The sequence below is a fragment of the Oncorhynchus mykiss genome, chromosome 11 (assembly GCF_057628025.1).
Source record: "Oncorhynchus mykiss isolate SJ-2025 chromosome 11, ASM5762802v1, whole genome shotgun sequence".
Classification (NCBI taxonomy): Eukaryota; Metazoa; Chordata; class Actinopteri; order Salmoniformes; family Salmonidae; genus Oncorhynchus; species Oncorhynchus mykiss.
The window spans coordinates 15,988,680-16,005,627 of record NC_143032.1 but is presented as its reverse complement, the minus strand read 5'-3'; the positions used below and the strand labels follow the sequence as shown (position 1 = coordinate 16,005,627).

The 16,948-nt window shown below is 43.2% G+C and overlaps 1 protein-coding gene across 4 annotated transcripts; it reads right to left on the bottom strand.

Annotated features, from left to right (window-relative positions):
* Window positions 1-311: 311 nt before the first annotated feature.
* gramd1c (GRAM domain containing 1c) lies at window positions 312-16,125 on the bottom strand. Of its 4 annotated transcripts, none has more exons than XM_090189544.1 (18): window positions 15,712-16,125; window positions 13,692-13,804; window positions 11,576-11,702; window positions 11,266-11,366; window positions 10,338-10,433; window positions 10,010-10,090; window positions 6,870-6,994; window positions 6,589-6,739; window positions 5,802-5,958; window positions 5,445-5,585; window positions 5,167-5,285; window positions 4,921-5,063; window positions 4,279-4,382; window positions 3,550-3,726; window positions 3,317-3,383; window positions 2,531-2,650; window positions 2,000-2,105; window positions 312-1,893 (listed from the first exon to the last, which is right to left on the bottom strand). In XM_090189544.1, exons 2-18 carry the CDS (start codon window positions 13,782-13,784, stop codon window positions 1,828-1,830), a joined length of 1,974 nt encoding a protein of 657 aa, XP_090045670.1. In that variant the 5' UTR covers window positions 13,785-13,804; window positions 15,712-16,125; the 3' UTR covers window positions 312-1,827. The 4 variants fall into 4 exon arrangements, with proteins under 4 accessions (XP_090045670.1, XP_090045669.1, XP_090045672.1 ...); XM_090189543.1 differs by having other exon boundaries at window positions 2,531-2,677; window positions 15,712-16,064; XM_090189546.1 differs by lacking the exons at window positions 10,010-10,090; window positions 10,338-10,433; window positions 11,266-11,366; ... (1 more) ...; window positions 13,692-13,804; window positions 15,712-16,125 and adding an exon at window positions 7,777-8,085.
* Between the last annotated feature and the right edge of the window lie 823 nt (window positions 16,126-16,948).

Sequence of the window (16,948 nt, the reverse complement as noted above, 5' to 3'; positions counted from 1 at the left end):
TATGTTTAATCTCTGTTGTCTCTTCTGACAGAGTATATTTAAACAGCCTCAACAATGATGCCAACACATTTTTAAAGGCAGCGGGTGGTTTTACACAAGGACTTTCCTCAACTACTGTAACTAAATATACTGCATCTTAGTTACAAGTCTAATAGTTTTACTACAACCAGGCATTTGTGCTGATAGAGTGAAGTAACCTCAAACTCACACAGTAGGTTAAAAGATGGTTTATGCTGACTGTAGAGTGCTTTTAGCCTGGCCATGATCATAACATGCCCCTTATCTTACAATACATTGACAAGACCAACAGGTGGCTGGAAAGTGTCTCTTTATTCAAAGCAACAATACATTACATCTTTGTCTAAAAACTGTACAAAATAGCCAACAAATAGAAAACAAATTATACAAATGTGTGTGTGTAAACTATTCACATCCAATGGTTCACATTGATTCCATGTAACAACGGTAGGAAGATTCCTGTGCTTTTATTTAAAAAATAAGGATGGGTGTTACAGTCTGAAGCTGTTCCGCCACACACACAGAAATGAGTTGAATGTTAATTTTGTGCAGCATATACACGTCATTGTAAATTGTAATTTACAATAATAACAATTCAAACCAAGTTAACAAGGCACTAGTGTGGATTCAACTCAGAGAGTCCAGACTAAACTTGTGGTCACATTCTTATAGTGGACGTACACAACAGCAGTGCAACGTTTTAGTGCTGTGGCTTCTTGAATGGGTGTGGCATGCGGATGGAATATTAATTACATAACAGCCACTAACCCTCTAGCCTAGCCTACATGGGACAGCTATCAAGATTAACAAAATGTAATCAGTATTATTCACATCGGGATGTTTTGGTTCTAACCAAATGCTCCTGAGAAAGTTCACCTGGGTCACGTTCAGTGGGGAGCAATGTTACAGATACAAATATATTATGTAGAACAAACTCATGTAGAATAAGGTTTCATGACAGGTCTATAAAAGGCATTTATATCTACAGCGTTCAGAACATTGCACCCTTCTGAACACAACCCTGATATTGAGGTCTGCTGTACATCTACAAACCAGCTGAAAAATCACAAACCATCCAAGGCTAACATTTCTTTTTTTTCTCAACTGCATACTTATTTCACATTTTCACAATAGCAGAAACCCATTGGCATCCAAATAAATAAAAATTACTTTCTAAAAGCCTTCTAATTGAAAAAAAAATATCTAAATGAATCTAAAAACCATAAAAAGTACACAAGGCACTGTGCAAAAAGTAAAAATATTTAATGACTCCTTACATTGGCATTCATTTCTATCAAAACATTGGTTCTGATCTGCTGCACTCATCACACCATTGGCTCACATCTTCTGTGATTGGCTTGTCAATCAAAGGGGTACGCAGTACACAGTGAGGCATGCAGTAGAACTAACTTAATCACAATAAACCCAGCACCAACATTAAGGAAGAATAAAGAACTACCAAACTGAAAATAGAACCCCACATAAACCCAAATCCACCAGTCATCTCCCAGTGTTGCTGATGGTTGGGAACCATTTTCTTCCTCCACAGCGCAGTGCCGACAGTTGAACTTTAATAAGAATTTGTTCTTGACTGACTTGCCTAGTTAAATAAAAATTAAAACATCCATCTACCTGGTACCACACTATTAAAGGCCCTGGGACTTGAACCATTGTTGCTCTTAGTAACAAGTCTGTGCATGAGTTGTCCCTTTAGCAACACCCCTGGTTACGAGAGAGTCCTCAGAGGCCCTGTAGCCTTTACAACCCCAGGCTTCAGAGGGCGTAGTGAGGTCGCCAGGTGTGACGGTGTCACTGCAGAATTGCTGTTCTGTTGGTTACAAATTTCTGCTGAAGCAGCGACAGAGAACTGCGGAGCTATGGGGAAAAGAGGAGAGGGAAAAAAATTGTCTGTACAGACACAAACACCTGCCGGAGGGATTCGGGAGCCTGTAACACAAACATAGCTGGTCGTTTGACTGACCTGCTCCAATAGCTTGATAGAGTCCTGCAGCACTGTTTTCAGCAGCAAAGTCTCCTCTCTGGTCCTGTATGTTGGGGCCGGTTCGGGAAAGAAGTCAGCTGAAAAACTGAGGAGACAGACAGTCAGCATGACGAGAGAGAGAGAATTCCACAACAACCCGATCCTGTCAGATCAGTGATTACTCCAAGAAATGGTGAAAGAAAGTTTTTCCTGACTTGGATGCATGCTAAGGGGACGTGGCTCACCTGCAAACCGATACACTGTATTTATTTTCTAATTGATTATAATTGTTAGGGTTAGGTGTTTGGTTAAGTTTAGGTTATAGATTGTCTGGCGTTTCCTACTAGCACTGACTTTGCTGATAGCTTCTTTATTGAGGACAAATGTACTGACTATGACATGTGGTTGGCTCACCTAGCTATCTTAAGATGAATACACTAAGTCGCTCTGGATAAGAGTGTCTGCTAAATGTCTAAAATATCAAATGTAATGTGAAAAGTGCAGGCCTTCACCCGGTGTGCAGCAGCCTACCTGCTCTCGGTCCTCTCCCGGAGGTGGTGCTTGGTGCTCAGGTACATGCGGTTGGCCACATCCTCCATGGCCCACAGCTTAAAGAACAGCCCCAGGTTCAGTACTGTTAGGATAAGCAGACTGGGAACACACAGCCAGAGAAAGAGGCTGTGAGGTTTCTGATTACCTGGCTAAGATCAACACACACCTGGCTAATATACTGCACCGAAGTACTGTTTGAGCTCATGAAGCAGAATGTACTCATAGCAAGTGGTACCGGAGCGCCAAGTCTAGGTCCAAGAGGCTTCTAAACAGCTTCTACCTCCAAGTCATAAGACTCCTGACCATCTAATCAAAAGGCTACCCAGACTATTTGCATTGCCCCCCCCCTCTCTTTTACACTGCTGCTACTCTTGTCTATCTATGCATAGTCACTTTACTATGCATAACTCTACCTACATGTACATATTACTAGTGATGCACCGATATTACATTTTTGGCCGATACCGATATCCAATATGTTCCTTACCAAAAAAAAAAAAGATACAGATATTTACAATTTTAGCAGCCTTTTAAGCATTCTAGTACAATTAAATAGTTACACACACACACAGATGCAGCGGTCTAAGGCACTAGATCTCAGTGCAAGAGGCGTCACTACAGTCCCTGGTTCGAAGCCAGTTTTACGTGGATAACATTTGATTTGAAGAATAACATTTGATTTGAAGAAAGTACACAAACAATAGAAAAGGTTCATGATGATTTACAGCTATACCGTTTGAGTGTTGACTGGTGGTATCGACTTACATGATGCTCATCCCAGCTATGATGGTAGAGATGTTCCATCGAGGTGGACCCTTCATATCTATGGGATCTGACAACCGGGAGAGAGCGGAACAGCTTGAAGGGAAGACATATGACGATGTGTCTATTCTAAGTCATTTGACTGATTGAGTGTTTGTGCAATTCACTCATATAGTACATGTAATGTTATCCATGTGTCAGAAGACGGTTGTTAAATAAACAGAACATGCATGTACCCGTCTTGCCCTCTCTGTGAGGGTCTAGGTCAGGCTCGTATTGCTTGCTGGGCTTCAGGTGGTCCTGTAGTGTCCGACTGAACGTCCTCCTCCGCCAATGATGCAACCCGCCAATCATCTTACCGGGGTCTCCGCATCCCTGGTTCAGCTCCGCCTCCTCTTCCATCAGCTCAGATTCTGTGATGACATAGGGTCAAAGGAAAAGTTGGGTCAAATGGCTTGGAAGACAGGGGTCAATAGATGACTAGAAGTGGTAGGGGTGATGTAGAGAGGACTGCCGTGCAGACAGTAGGGAGTTTGGGTGATAATCGACATCTCATGAGGAGAGTTGGACTGTCAGTGTGAGTGCAGGGCTCTGATTCAGATCTAATCTAACGAGACTGGAGAGGGTGAGTAAGAGAAGAGCAGATGAAGGGTAGGGAGATTGGTCGTTATACAATATAGGAGAGAGGGAGCTGGACAGAAACCAGTGAAGCACCAACATACAAAGAGAGCATGGGCCTAATCCAACACTCACAGGCAGAGAGACTAATTGGAGATTGAGAAGTGGGGAGGCAAGAAGACAGGCTCTCAGAGGAAGATACACTCAGAGATCAGCCAAACAAGGAGGAGAGAATTGAAGAACTACAGCGAAAGAGGGGACAAGACAAGATATTGTAAAAGATGGAGTGGAAAGAGAGAGAGAGAAGAGTGAAGAGATCGTCAGGGCTGCAGCAGCCTACTGCCCACCCAGGTGTCTGAAGTAGTCCTCCAGGCCACTCCAGGAGTTCTTGGTAATGAAGGACTTGACCAGCCCCCACGGCTGCTTCTTATACTTCACATCAGTGTACACCCTAAACACACAACACCAGCACATCAACTCTACAGTTGTAATTGAATAGTAATCAAATGATCTATATTCACATTCTGTAATGGGTAATTAGTAACCACAAACTCTGAAGTACCAAACATTTAGTATTTATTAAAAGAAGTCTGTCAACTGCTGGACACAGCAAATAAGTGCTATGAAGTTACAGACCTGGGATATGAGAATAGGAGGCTTTATGCCACTAGAGGAATGACTCCAACAAAGCTGGAAAATGTCCTGGAGGGCTGTACAGACAGCACTGCTGATTTTCACTCTGACCAAAACCTACCAGGGAGAAGGGAACCAACAATACACCGGCCCGCAACAGTTGGAAGTGAATTGACCTTTCCTAGGGGATACTGATTAGACTTTGACACACAAAAAACATGTAAGAGGCACATCGCACTGAACAAAGAGACCGTGAGCGCAGCGAGAAGCTCAACCGCAATACCCTGAAAGTCTTTACCCTAAAGTAAACTGAGCAGATAACAATGTCGAAAGGCTGTGATGTCTCTGCTGCTCACCTGAGTCGACATTTGCGTTTGGAATGGCGGATGATACAGTAGCGGTTCTGAGTGTAGAAGTAGTCGTGGTACGGGACGTCGTGTGTGTAGACCTCAGAGTCGACGAGATAGTACTGACCTTCCCTGAACTCCTTGTACAGGATCTGACAGGACAACAGATGAGTTACACACACTCTGGAGAAAAGACATTCCACACACCTGCACACACACTACTAAAAACCCTGCGCAGCGCAGACCTGGGCTCACCTGGTTCTCCGTGGCGGTGGAGAACTTGCCCACCAGAGGGTTGGTGATGGTGATGGTGTAGTTGAGACTCCTCTTCATGGAGCCAGACGCGTCACTCTGCCAGCGTGTAAGGATGGCATCTGACGACAATCACACGTGTTAACCCATCTACTACTTTATTTGGTACCACATTAGAACAACGCTCGGATAGTCACATTTAAAAATAGCTTGTGAGGACAAGTCCGTCTTAATCAGAGGAGAGTGTGGCTTATAACAGGATGGATGGGGAGATGACTCACTGGTGATCTTCCTGGCGTTCATGAATCTTCGTATGAAGTGAGATTCGGTAAAGAGCAGTTCAAACATCTTTTCTGCACTGATGTTGAAGACCGTGTTCACATACAGCCTGCCATGCTGCTGGGAGACACTCCCCCTCTCCTCTACAGGAGAGGCAGGGAGAAAGATGGGGGAGGGGTCAGCATGATCTCAGAGGGATGCCTCTACAAACACATTTAACAGGTCACTAGCATAAAACAAAACAAACAATCACTTTAAAGTAGCATGCATTTAACAAACACATTTGGGGGTCAATAGTACTACCACGCACATGCCTGTTGGGTAGAACCAATGAACACACAGTGGGGGTTAATTCTCACCCTCCTCTGCACTCTCCTCTGCGCTCTGTTCAGAGAAGCGGTCCATGTTAGAGTTGAGGTCCAGAGAGAGCTCAGAGCGCTTGGAGACTCGCTCTGGGGCAGAGAGGTCCAGGGACGGGTCAGGAGTGCACCTAGACGAGGTGCTGCAAGCATCATCCTGTAGGACACACAATGGCAATGTCACTCTTCCCTGACTATGGAAGCCTTGCTATAAATGCCATCAATCTGACTGGTCATTCACTTGCAATACTCATTAGACAATGAAGAGAATATGTGGAGACATGACTCTAAGGCGAATACTTGATATCATCCAAGCCTTGTGTGAGAATTTGTATTTAAACTTTATTTTGACAGGGAGTCAATGCTGAGACAGAGGTCTATTTTCCAGATGAGGCCTGTATAGCACCACAATACTACATGAAAATACAATCAATCACATTAAGCTACACATTTATATTATACACAACAAGCAAAACACAATCACATTCTTCAGTATAAAGATCCTTTAACAACCTTCTGAAACACCCCAGAGGCACCAATTTCTCCAATTTTAAACTGTATTGTAGATCATTCCACACGTAAGGTGCAAGGAAATTATAGGCTGATTTACCTAATTCTCTAGACACCAAAGGAGTCTCCAGAGTTAACCCACGCTGTGAAAGGGCTTGATAACTTGTCATTTTAAGTCTTAACAGTGATGTTAGATAAATCTGAAGTTTGTGGAGCAGGGCTTTGTCAACAAAAAGAGTAATGATGTGATCTATGTGACTTCAAAGAGGTGTCGTACCGTGTTTCCTGAGTTGATGGAGCTCTGTCCGAGGGGTGAGGGTAGGTCCTCTCCCTGGGGCGCAGTGGGCTCACAGGAGCCCTGATCCCCCGGCTGGAGGCGCAGAGTAGACGGCCTCCCAGAGTCCTCTCCACCAGGCCTCACGGTCATGCTGCCACGGACCAGGTGGGTAAACAGGTTGAAGAAATGTGTCAGTTAGAGAGATGTAGGTGAGTGCATGATGTTCTTTGTGCAGTCCGAGAGAGAGAGAGATCCAGGTGTGTGTGAGTGGTCATCCTCACCTGGTGTGTTTCTGCGTGGTTGATTCTGCTGATGTCTGTAGACTTTCTCTCTCGATAATCCTCAGGCCCAGGTCATTGCCATAGTGCTGCTTGACCATCTGCCACAGCGCCAAACTACTCAGTGGCTAGGAGAGAGGGAGAGGAGCTTGGTACACAGCAAACAGTGGCACTTGAAAATATTTATTTTATTATGGAAAAGCAACAACTTTCCTGGTAGTGTCACCACCAATCAGCTTTTTGTAGGTGCGAAAGCTCAATCAAAATAAAAATTATAAGGATGAATTCCTCTGTCTGGCTTCCTGTAACATGATAACTATCTTCCACCTGTGCATGAATCTCACACCGCCTCCAGTGTCTTTGTTTCAATTAAACAAAACAGCCCTAACCTGCTCCTTACTCAACCACACTGATGTCCGGAGATTAAAAAACAAAACAATACATGCAGTGTGGATTACATTTAGCGCCACCTTTGATTGGAATTAAATTATGACCAGACAATTTTTTATAAAGAACAGACAAAAAAAATATGTCTGGTACCTTGCTCATAGTGAAAGCTACAAAACATATTGTTTATGGACACCATGATGCGCGCCCCCCCAAAAGAAAACAGCAAGTTATTTAAATATATATATACGTGATTGGGGGAAAGGGGTGAGTAATAAGGAAATGTAAATTACTTTAAAAATCATTTGAGAGATTGAACAATCGTTGATCACTTACGAGTCAAAAGAAAACAATTTAATAGTATTTCCCATGCAACAGACTCTAGTCAAGAAAGCGGCCATATGGAACCACGGTTTCTTTAGCCTAATTCCAAACTCTGCACAGCTAATCATAATTTCGATCAAAATCTGTCACTTGCTGCCAATCAAGTAATTAAAGGCCATTTTAAAGTTGTTTTACTTACTTTGTAGCTATTTCGCTCTTTCCCAACAGTTGTTACGTATACCTACCTGCCTGGTAGCTGGACTGAACTATAACCTGTGCGCCGTCACAAAGCAATCGGGAAGTTAGGCGCTTTGCCCAACAATAGGAACAAGAGTGCTCCGCCCATTTATAGAAAGATAGATAGCTTCGATAAAAGCTCTATTAGATGCCAAGCTCGTGAACGTTCAGTGGCAACGGAAATTAGATCTGTTGCCCTGAAGAATGGCGAGGTAACGAAACGACAGCGCTTTCTCGGGGGCTGTCTTATGCAAATTAACCTTCCTAGCCACACCTTTGAGGGGTCATTGAACCTTACCTTCATTCGCTAACTCCCGAGCCACACCAGTGTTATTGTGGGGTTGATTTGACAGCTTCATTCCCTTGGTCCACAGTCTTCCATATTGCACTAGTTGCCCCTATAAAATTGCATTCATTCTAGGTCCTAATATGATTTACTTTTATCTCAACTTTACTATCAAAAGAGCTAGTATGTTATAAGAAACAAAACATTATGAATATTCAGCCTGCCACTTCCCCTCATATACAACATAAGAACTGAATGCCATGGGCCAGTCTGGGGGGCATGGTGTTTACCCAGGACTGATTATATAAGAACAGCCAGCCAGGGTAAAGTCACAGAAGCCTTGCATACTACATAAAAATCTGGATAGGTTGCATGAAATGACAGACTAGAGCTATGATAACCATCACCATTGATACTACCTGGTTATCTAGTAGTTGGCGTCCATGCAACTGGATCAAAGGGAGAATCTCAATTGCATACTCCTCAGGTCCTCCCTCCACGCCTCCTTCTCAACACCCATTGGAGGAGAAGGTCAGTGGGTATGGGACCTCTGGCTTTTCCATCCAATGGGTTTTGAGAAGGAGGCGAGGAGAGGGGACGCGAGGAGTATACAATAAAGATTCTCCCAGAGCCATTCAATGAGATATTCTCATTTGGGCAAAATACCGTCCTTTCCTCGACTCCTCCGTCCTCTCTCCTCCGTGACCCGGAAACCGATAAGTGGTCGAGGAGAGTGTCAATTAGTTAGTAGGCGAATGGAGGAAGCACAGGAGTATTCTACCGGAGTCCTTTGCGGAAGAGTTTAGAGATCCGCCACAACCCCTTTGAATCAGCGGTTTACTCGGAGGAGAAAAGCATGCACATATTTAAAAACGATATGCTACTTATCTTTTTATCTATAAAATATCACAACTAGGCCTCTCGAGTGGCGCAGTGGTCTAAGGCACTGCACCGCAGTGCTTGCTGTGCCACTAGAGATTCTGGGTTCGAGCCCAGGCTCTGTTGCAGCCGGCCGCGACCGGGAGACTCATGGGGTGGCGCACAATTGGCCCAGCGTCGTCCAGGTTAGGGGAGGATTTGGCCGAGGGGAGGGTTTGTCTCATTGCGCACTAGCGACACCTGTGGCGGGCCGGGCACAGTGCATGCTGACAAGGTCGCCAGGTGTACAGTGTTTCCGCCGACACATTGGTGAGGCTGGCTTCCGGGTTGGATGGGCATTGTGTCAAGAAGCAGTGCGGCTTGGTTGGGTTGTGTTGTGTTTCGGAGGACGCATGGCTCTTGATCTTCGCCTCTCCCGAGTCCGTACGGGAGTAGCAGCAATGAGACAAGACTGTAACTACCAATTGGATACCATGAAATTGTGGAGAAAAAAGGGGTGAAAAATAAATATATAAAAAGTACTAGCTACATGTCTTTTTACTACCCTACACATTTCATTAGGTACTCCACCCCTGCAAATGTCATTTCATACAAGTGCAGTTGTTTCCACATTTCCTCTCCTTTGACCTTTTTCAAAAGGAGGGGAGGACAGAGGAGTAGAGTAAACCAATTGAGAATCTCCCCCGTTTAGCTTATTTTGCTATTGTCCTATTATTTCCTTATTAGCAAGAGTAGGATTGAGTGAGGGGAAGATGATCCTAGATCTGTGCTTAGCGTAACTCCTACTGTTCATATAAATATCCTTGTCATAGAAATGCCCTTCTTTAATCCCAGCCCCCATCCCCGCAGGAGGCCTTTTGTCTTTTGCTAGGCCAACATTGTAAATAAGAACTTGTTCTTAACTGAAATAAAGGTTAAATAAAAAATTTAAATATAAAAACATTGTGGACTTTATGGGTAATAGGGTGGCATTTGGGATGCAGGCCCAGTGAGTGAAGTGAGGTTATGAAGTCGCTGAACTGTGCCTCACCTTGTCCATCAGTGTGTTCTGCCACATCCGGAACACTCCCTGGTAACTCTTCTCTCTGGCTGAGAAGGAAGTGAAGAACAACTGTAGGGAAGAGAGCGACAGAAGTGTGTTAATATTATTGCAGTGATAACCATCCATTGGTTTGCATTTAGGACAGACAGAAGGGATGTGTAACATGTTATTTTGTCAGTGCTGCAGCTGTAGGCCTACTCCTGAGGGGTTAAACCATGAAAAGCATAGAGTCTCTTAGCTCTGGTCCAGGGCGTTAGTGCAACTCTCCAGGGATATTAAACAGAACCCAGGTGGTGTTTGAGTGACTATACTTTACCTTCTCTGAGTCTGTGCAGATCTGTATGGCGTTGGGGATCAGCCGTGCTGTCTTCCCTCTGTACATGGCCTTGATGTCCCTCAGAGTCAAGGCTATCTACGACAATATAGCACAGTGATGACCTCCAGAGTCAAGGCTATCTACGACAATATAGCACAGTGATGACCTCCAGAGTCAAGGCTATCTACGACAATATAGCACAGTGATGACCTCCAGAGTCAAGGCTATCTACGACAATATAGCACAGTGATGACCTCCAGAGTCAAGGCTATCTACGACAATATAGCACAGTGATGACCTCCAGAGTCAAGGCTATCTACGACAATATAGCACAGTGATGACCTCCAGAGTCAAGGCTATCTACGACAATATAGCACAGTGATGACTTCCAGAGTCAAGGCTATCTATGACCAGAGCCATATATTAAGAGAGTTCTGCCAACTTTTTGAACAGCTGCCATGTTGGCACCTTTATTCTCTACATGTTTGTGATGTAACAATACGAGAGCGCCTCTGACAGTTCCCTATGAAATGACCCACTGTAAACAAGCTAAACAGAGCAGGGAATTTAACAGACATTTTTATTGATTAGTTTTGGGGATAATGTGTATCCAAGTCAACAAATTGCACATCTGCTTTCACTGTGAAAACTATCAGCAGTAAACAGCACAAAGCAGAAACGTTAATTATCACTTAGCAATGGCTATTGAGGAGAAGGTGGCGCTCCATGAATGTTCAGAGAGAACCCGCATTGGCCCATCACTCTAAATACAGTATATCACCGTATAAAACCAGATAACACAGACCACATTTAATCTGACCAGAGTAATGCAATACATACACACATTTACAGCATATTACGATCTGATTAATTAATCCCCAAGACAGAAAACTCCTATTTTCCATCCCTCCCCCATGTGTGAGCTCACCTTTGTCCCCCGAAACACATTGCTATAGAAACAGAGCCAGTTCTCTGACAGGTAGAGGCGTCCCTGCAGTAGGATGTCTCTCTGGAGGGCACAGGTATAGTCTGGGGAAAGACACGGGACGCACCTTGACACAGGTAAGTATAGTACAGGTGTGCTGGTATATGCAGGTGAGAGAGGTGCCAATCTTTTGTTTTTAAGAGATGATAATAATAATAATAATAAATTATTATAAATATTACTAGGGTCCATTTCTGGATGGGGCCTCTCTCTCCCCATTTCTCTCTCACACCCACACAAACACGTAACTCACCCATGATGAGTCTCTCTGACTCAGGCAGTTCTCTGAACAGCTTCTTGAACTCCTCAACTCTCTGTTTGTAGGTGGGGGCAGGCAGGGCTTGGGGGGCGGCCAGACACTGGCCCTGAGGGTCGGACATCTGATTGACGGGCCACAGAGGTAACATTATAATAACAAAGCTCATTTCAATAGTCATTTCTATAGTACAGAGGTCATGCTGGCTAAAACTGCTGCATTCAGTTTGTTTTTTCATTCAGTACCAGTCAAAGTGTTTGTTAGGTGTTAAGCCTGTGTTAAAAACAAGGTGATTGTCACTGTTGAACTGTGTTTGGGAAATAAAGATAGACATGGTTTTAAAAAGGTAGTGGTAATATTTCATCCAGTATGGGGTAAGTTGTGTTCAAGCTACAGTACCAGTCAAAAGTTAGGACACACCTACTCATTCAAGGGTTTATCTTTATTTTTTTACAATTTTCTACATTGTAGAATAATAGTGAAGACATCAAAACCATTAAATAACACACATGGAATCTTGTAGTAAGCAAAAAAACTGTTAAATCAAAATATATTTTAGATTCTTCAATGTAGCCACCCTTTGCCTTGATGACAGCTTTGTAGACTCTTGGCATTCTCTCAACCAGCTTCACCTGGAATGCTGTGGTTGAATCTGTCTTTGAAATGCACTACTCGACTGAGGGACATTACAGGTAATTGTATGTTTGGGCTACAGAGACATGGTAGTCATTCAGAAATCATGTTAAACACAGTCTATGCAACTTATTATATGACTTGTTAAGCATATTAGTACTCCTGAACTTATTTAGGCTTGTCATAAAAGGGGTGGAATACTTATTGACTCAAGACATTTCAGATTTTTGTTTTTTATTAATTTGTAAAAAAATTAAATAATAATTAATTACCACTTTGACATTATGGGGTATTGTGTGCAGGCCAATGACACACAATCTCAATTTAATCAATTTTAAATTCAGGCTGTAACACAACAATGTGGAAAAGTCAAGGGGTTTGAATACTTTCTGAAAGCAGATTGAGTGGAATAAACATCAGAAACACCTTCCTAATATTGAGTTGCACCCCCTTTTGCTCTCAGAACAGTCTCAATTCATCAGGGCATGGACTACAAGGTGCCAAATGTGTTCCAACGGGATACTGGCCCATGTTGACCGCAATACTTCCCACAGTTGTGTCAAGTTGGCTGGATGTTCTTTGGGTGGCAGGCCATTCTTGATATACTTGGGAAACTGTTGAGCGTGGAAAAACCCAGCAGCGTTGCAGTTCTTGACACACTCAAACCGGTGTGCCTGGCACCTACTACCATGCCCCGATCAAAGACACTTAAATATTTTGTCTTGCCCATTCACCATCTAAATGGCACACATACACAATCCATGTCTCGAGTATTGAAAATCCTTATTTAACCCATCTCCCCTTCACCTACACTGATTGGAAAGGATTTTAACAATTACATCAATAAGTGATCATAGATTTCACCTGGTCAGTCTATGTCATGGAAAGAGTTCCTAATGTTTTGTACACTCAGTGTGTATATACATATTTATATATTAAAGTGACAGTTGGTCAATACGCTCTCGCTATTCAGTAAATGGAGAGAAGACCAGGAACTGAACATTAATGTAGCTGAAAAACAGTATCGGCTCATGAGCTTTGTATACTGTCACTAGTACATCACAACAAAAGCTAAATGTGATGAAGTGACGTCAACATAATAGATGGCAGAATGGGAAGAATGTAATGGAATGTCTTCTCCACTAGAGGGCAGGAACCGTTATTGTCCACACTGTGGAAATGTCTTTGGCGTCACCACATAAAAACAGACATTATACAACATCAGGAGAAAATCATCCTCAATCTTTAAATAAAACTATACAACGTACAAAAGTGCAAGTGCAGTTTGAAGTTAGTATTCATTACATCATTGGTCTAAAAACCATAGCATCAATAATTCCTAACTAAAGATACATCGTCATCATGCAGTGTTTATGTTTGTATGGGTGGGCAAGTAAGCAGACTTTATGACATGTTATACAATGTAGGGGTAAGTGCATGATAGTCACGGACAGGTAAACTGAAGGGCTCTGTATCTTACCTCATGTTCCTCAGAGCTCCACCTGTACTCCCCCATGGAGGCGGTCTCGTCTGTGACGTCACTGCCAACCCCTGACCGAGAAACCTGGTCCATCAGACCCACTGTTCCGCTGCCTGGATAGAAGAGATATGTTATAATGTTGCCTGGTAGCTTTAGAAGGTCAACTCCAGCAGTCCCTATAGAATGACTACTGGACTGGACATCTTGCTGCTGTAAAGGGGTCTGTTTATGGCTGGTCTCTACTGAAGAAGGTTACACTTTGCAGACCATGCTAAGAAGTATGAGGATATAGCCCATATAATTCAATTTGAACACAATGCATTACTTGTTATGCTTTGCAATGTTAATGACAATGGATTAGTGATCTACTATTGAATTAAAGTATGTTAGCTCAAAGTTCACTGCAGTCAATGAATTGCATTCTCACATAGATGTTCCTTTGTCCAGGTGTGAAAGGGCAGTGTGGAGTGCAAGAGATTGCATCATCAGTTTACCTGTTGGGGCGGTATGCAAATTGGAGTGGGTCTAGGGTTTCTGGGATAATGGTGGTGTGAGTCATGACCAGCCTTTCAAAGCACTTCATGCCTACAGACGTGAGTGCTACGGGTCGGTAGTCATTAAGGCAGGTTACCTTAGTGTTCTTGGGCACAGGGACAATGGTGGTCTGCTTGAAACATGTTGGTATGACAGACTCTGACAGGGAGAGGTTGAAAATGTCAGTGAAGACACTTGCCAGTTGGTTAGCACATGCTTGGAGTACACGTTCTGGTAATCCGTCTGGCCCTGCGGCCTTGTGAATGTTGACCTGTTTAAAGGTCTAACTCACATCGGCTGCGGAGAGTGTGATCACACAGTCATCCAGAACAGCTGATGCTCTCATCCATGTTTCAGTGTTACTTGCCTCGAAGAGAGCATAGAAGTTACTTAGATCGTTTGGTAGGCTCATGTCACTGGGCAGCTCTCAGCTGTGCTTCCCTTTGTAGTCTGTAATAGTTTGCAAGCCCTCCCACATCCAACGAGCTTCGGAGCCGGTGTAGTACGATTTGATCTTGGTCCTGTATTGACACTTTGCCTTGTTTGATGGTTCGTCGGAGGGCAAGGCCGGATTTCTTATAAACTTCCAGGTTAGAGTCCCGCTCCTTGAAAGCAGCAGCTCTACCCTTTAGCTCAGTGCAAATGTTGCCTGTAATCCATGGCTTCTGGCTTCCATTAAATTTTACTAATCCATATTTTAAATTGACATAATATGGGCATCGCACTGGATAAATTACCTACTAAAAAAATGGCTTATCAAGCTCACTTAGATCTTGCTGTGTGTGTACTGTATTTTTATGTTATGTCTGTAAACACATATTTCTTTGACTTTAACATTCCCTGAACAACACCACCTCGACAATTGACAAACAGTGCTATTGCAGCTTTTTTCGTTTGCCAAGCAAGGTCCTTGCACACTCGTTCGGTTCGCCTAGCCAGCCGATCTGACGCATGCTGACGCCTTTAGGGTCAGGGTACCCGCGATATCAAAGTACTGTAATGTTTGATAAGGCGAAAATGAAAAACTATTTGGTATCATTTTCATAAAGGAATTCTGAATAAGTGTGCTTCAAACGTTTTTGTTTTGAATTCTTCACAGCTATCGTCTTCATCTGTGCATGAGAGTACATCCGACTCAGTTTACCCAAAAGAAAATACGCGATACAGTCGTGTTTTTTATTCCCGTCACAAATTCAGGCCGAAACTGAAGAGCGGATGGTTTGAACGCTCGCTCACTTGACCGCAGCAATTTACTGCACCTTAATGTCTTGAATGTTTTCGCATTCAGGTCCAACAAGTCCCATTCTGAGCAATTATACAATGGGCAAATAGGTAAAGTTTCGTTCAAATCTAAAAGGGTAGTGTCAAAAAGGGATTGAATTCAAATGGATTTACCCTGCGTCTTCATCATCCACCATTTCGGATCTCTTTGGGGATACTAAATTCGTGATAGGCAGTTAAAAGACGGTGCACATTCATAACTTACCTGGAAACGACCGAATATATTTATCTTCTGCACCGAGTTGTGAGTCTGGGATGAATGAAGGTTTGTGAAGTCGTGGATACCTGTAAACATGTCACCACCGGCTCCGTTTGACCGCTCTCAGATCTCATTAACGCAAAACTAAATCAGTAATGTGTACATCTAGGTTTACTAAAATAAATGGCAGTGGCGTCATATAGCCAATGTGCTACACATCCGTACACCTGGCAACAGGTATCACCTGACCCAGCCCATAAGATAAAATACCATGAAGGAAATCGTTGTACTTTGTCCATTACCATTTGCGTACTGATGGCTGTCTAATGGTTCTAAAAATAGCCATCATTCTCTGTTCTAAATAAATGCACCCCATTTATTGTGGGAAGTTTGTGGAAGGCTACCCGAAATGTTTGACCCAATTTAATGGCAATGCTACCAAATACAAATAGAGTATTTGGAAATGTGATGAAATAAAAATAAATAAAAGCTGAAATAAATAATTCTCTACTATTATTATGTGGTGATCCTAACTGACCTAAGACATGGAATTTATACTCGAACTAAATTCCAGGAATTGTGAAAAACTGAGTTTAAATGTACACTGCTCAAAAAAATAAAGGGAACACTAAAATAACACATCCTAGATCTGAATGAATGAAATATTCTTATTAAATACTTTTTTCTTTACATAGTTGAATGTGCTGACAACAAAATCACACAAATTATCAATGGAAATCAAATTTATCAACCCATGGAGGTCTGGATTTGGAGTCACACTCAAAATTAAAGTGGAAAACCACACTACAGGCTGATCCAACTTTGATGTAATGTCCTTAAAACAAGTCAAAATGAGGCTCAGTAGTGTGTGTGGCCTCCACGTGCCTGTATGATCTCCCTACAATGCCTGGGCATGCTCCTGATGAGGTGGCGGATGGTCTCCTGTGGGATCTCCTCCCAGACCTGGACTAAAGCATCCGCCAACTCCTGGACAGTCTGTGGTGCAACGTGGCGTTGGTGGATGGAGCGAGACATGATGTCCCAGATGTGCTCAATTGGATTCAGGTCTGGGGAATGGGCGGGTCAGTCCATAGCATCAATGCCTTCCTCTTGAAGGAACTGCTGACACACTCCAGCCACATGAGGTCTAGCATTGTCTTGCATTAGGAGGAACCCAGGGCCAACCGTACCAGCATATGGTCTCACAAGGGGTCTGATGATCTCATCTCGGTACCTAATGGCA

Excerpts from the sequence above, each read along its gene's own strand:
- gramd1c (XM_090189543.1), bottom strand. The coding sequence starts at position 13,784 with ATGGACCAGGTTTCTCGGTCAGGGGTTGGCAGTGACGTCACAGACGAG. Across the intron at positions 11,703-13,691 it reads GGAGCTCTGAGGAACATGAG|ATGTCCGACCCTCAGGGCCA; the intron begins GTAAGATACAGA and ends CCCGTCAATCAG. Across the intron at positions 11,367-11,575 it reads GTCAGAGAGACTCATCATGG|ACTATACCTGTGCCCTCCAG; the intron begins GTGAGTTACGTG and ends GTCTTTCCCCAG.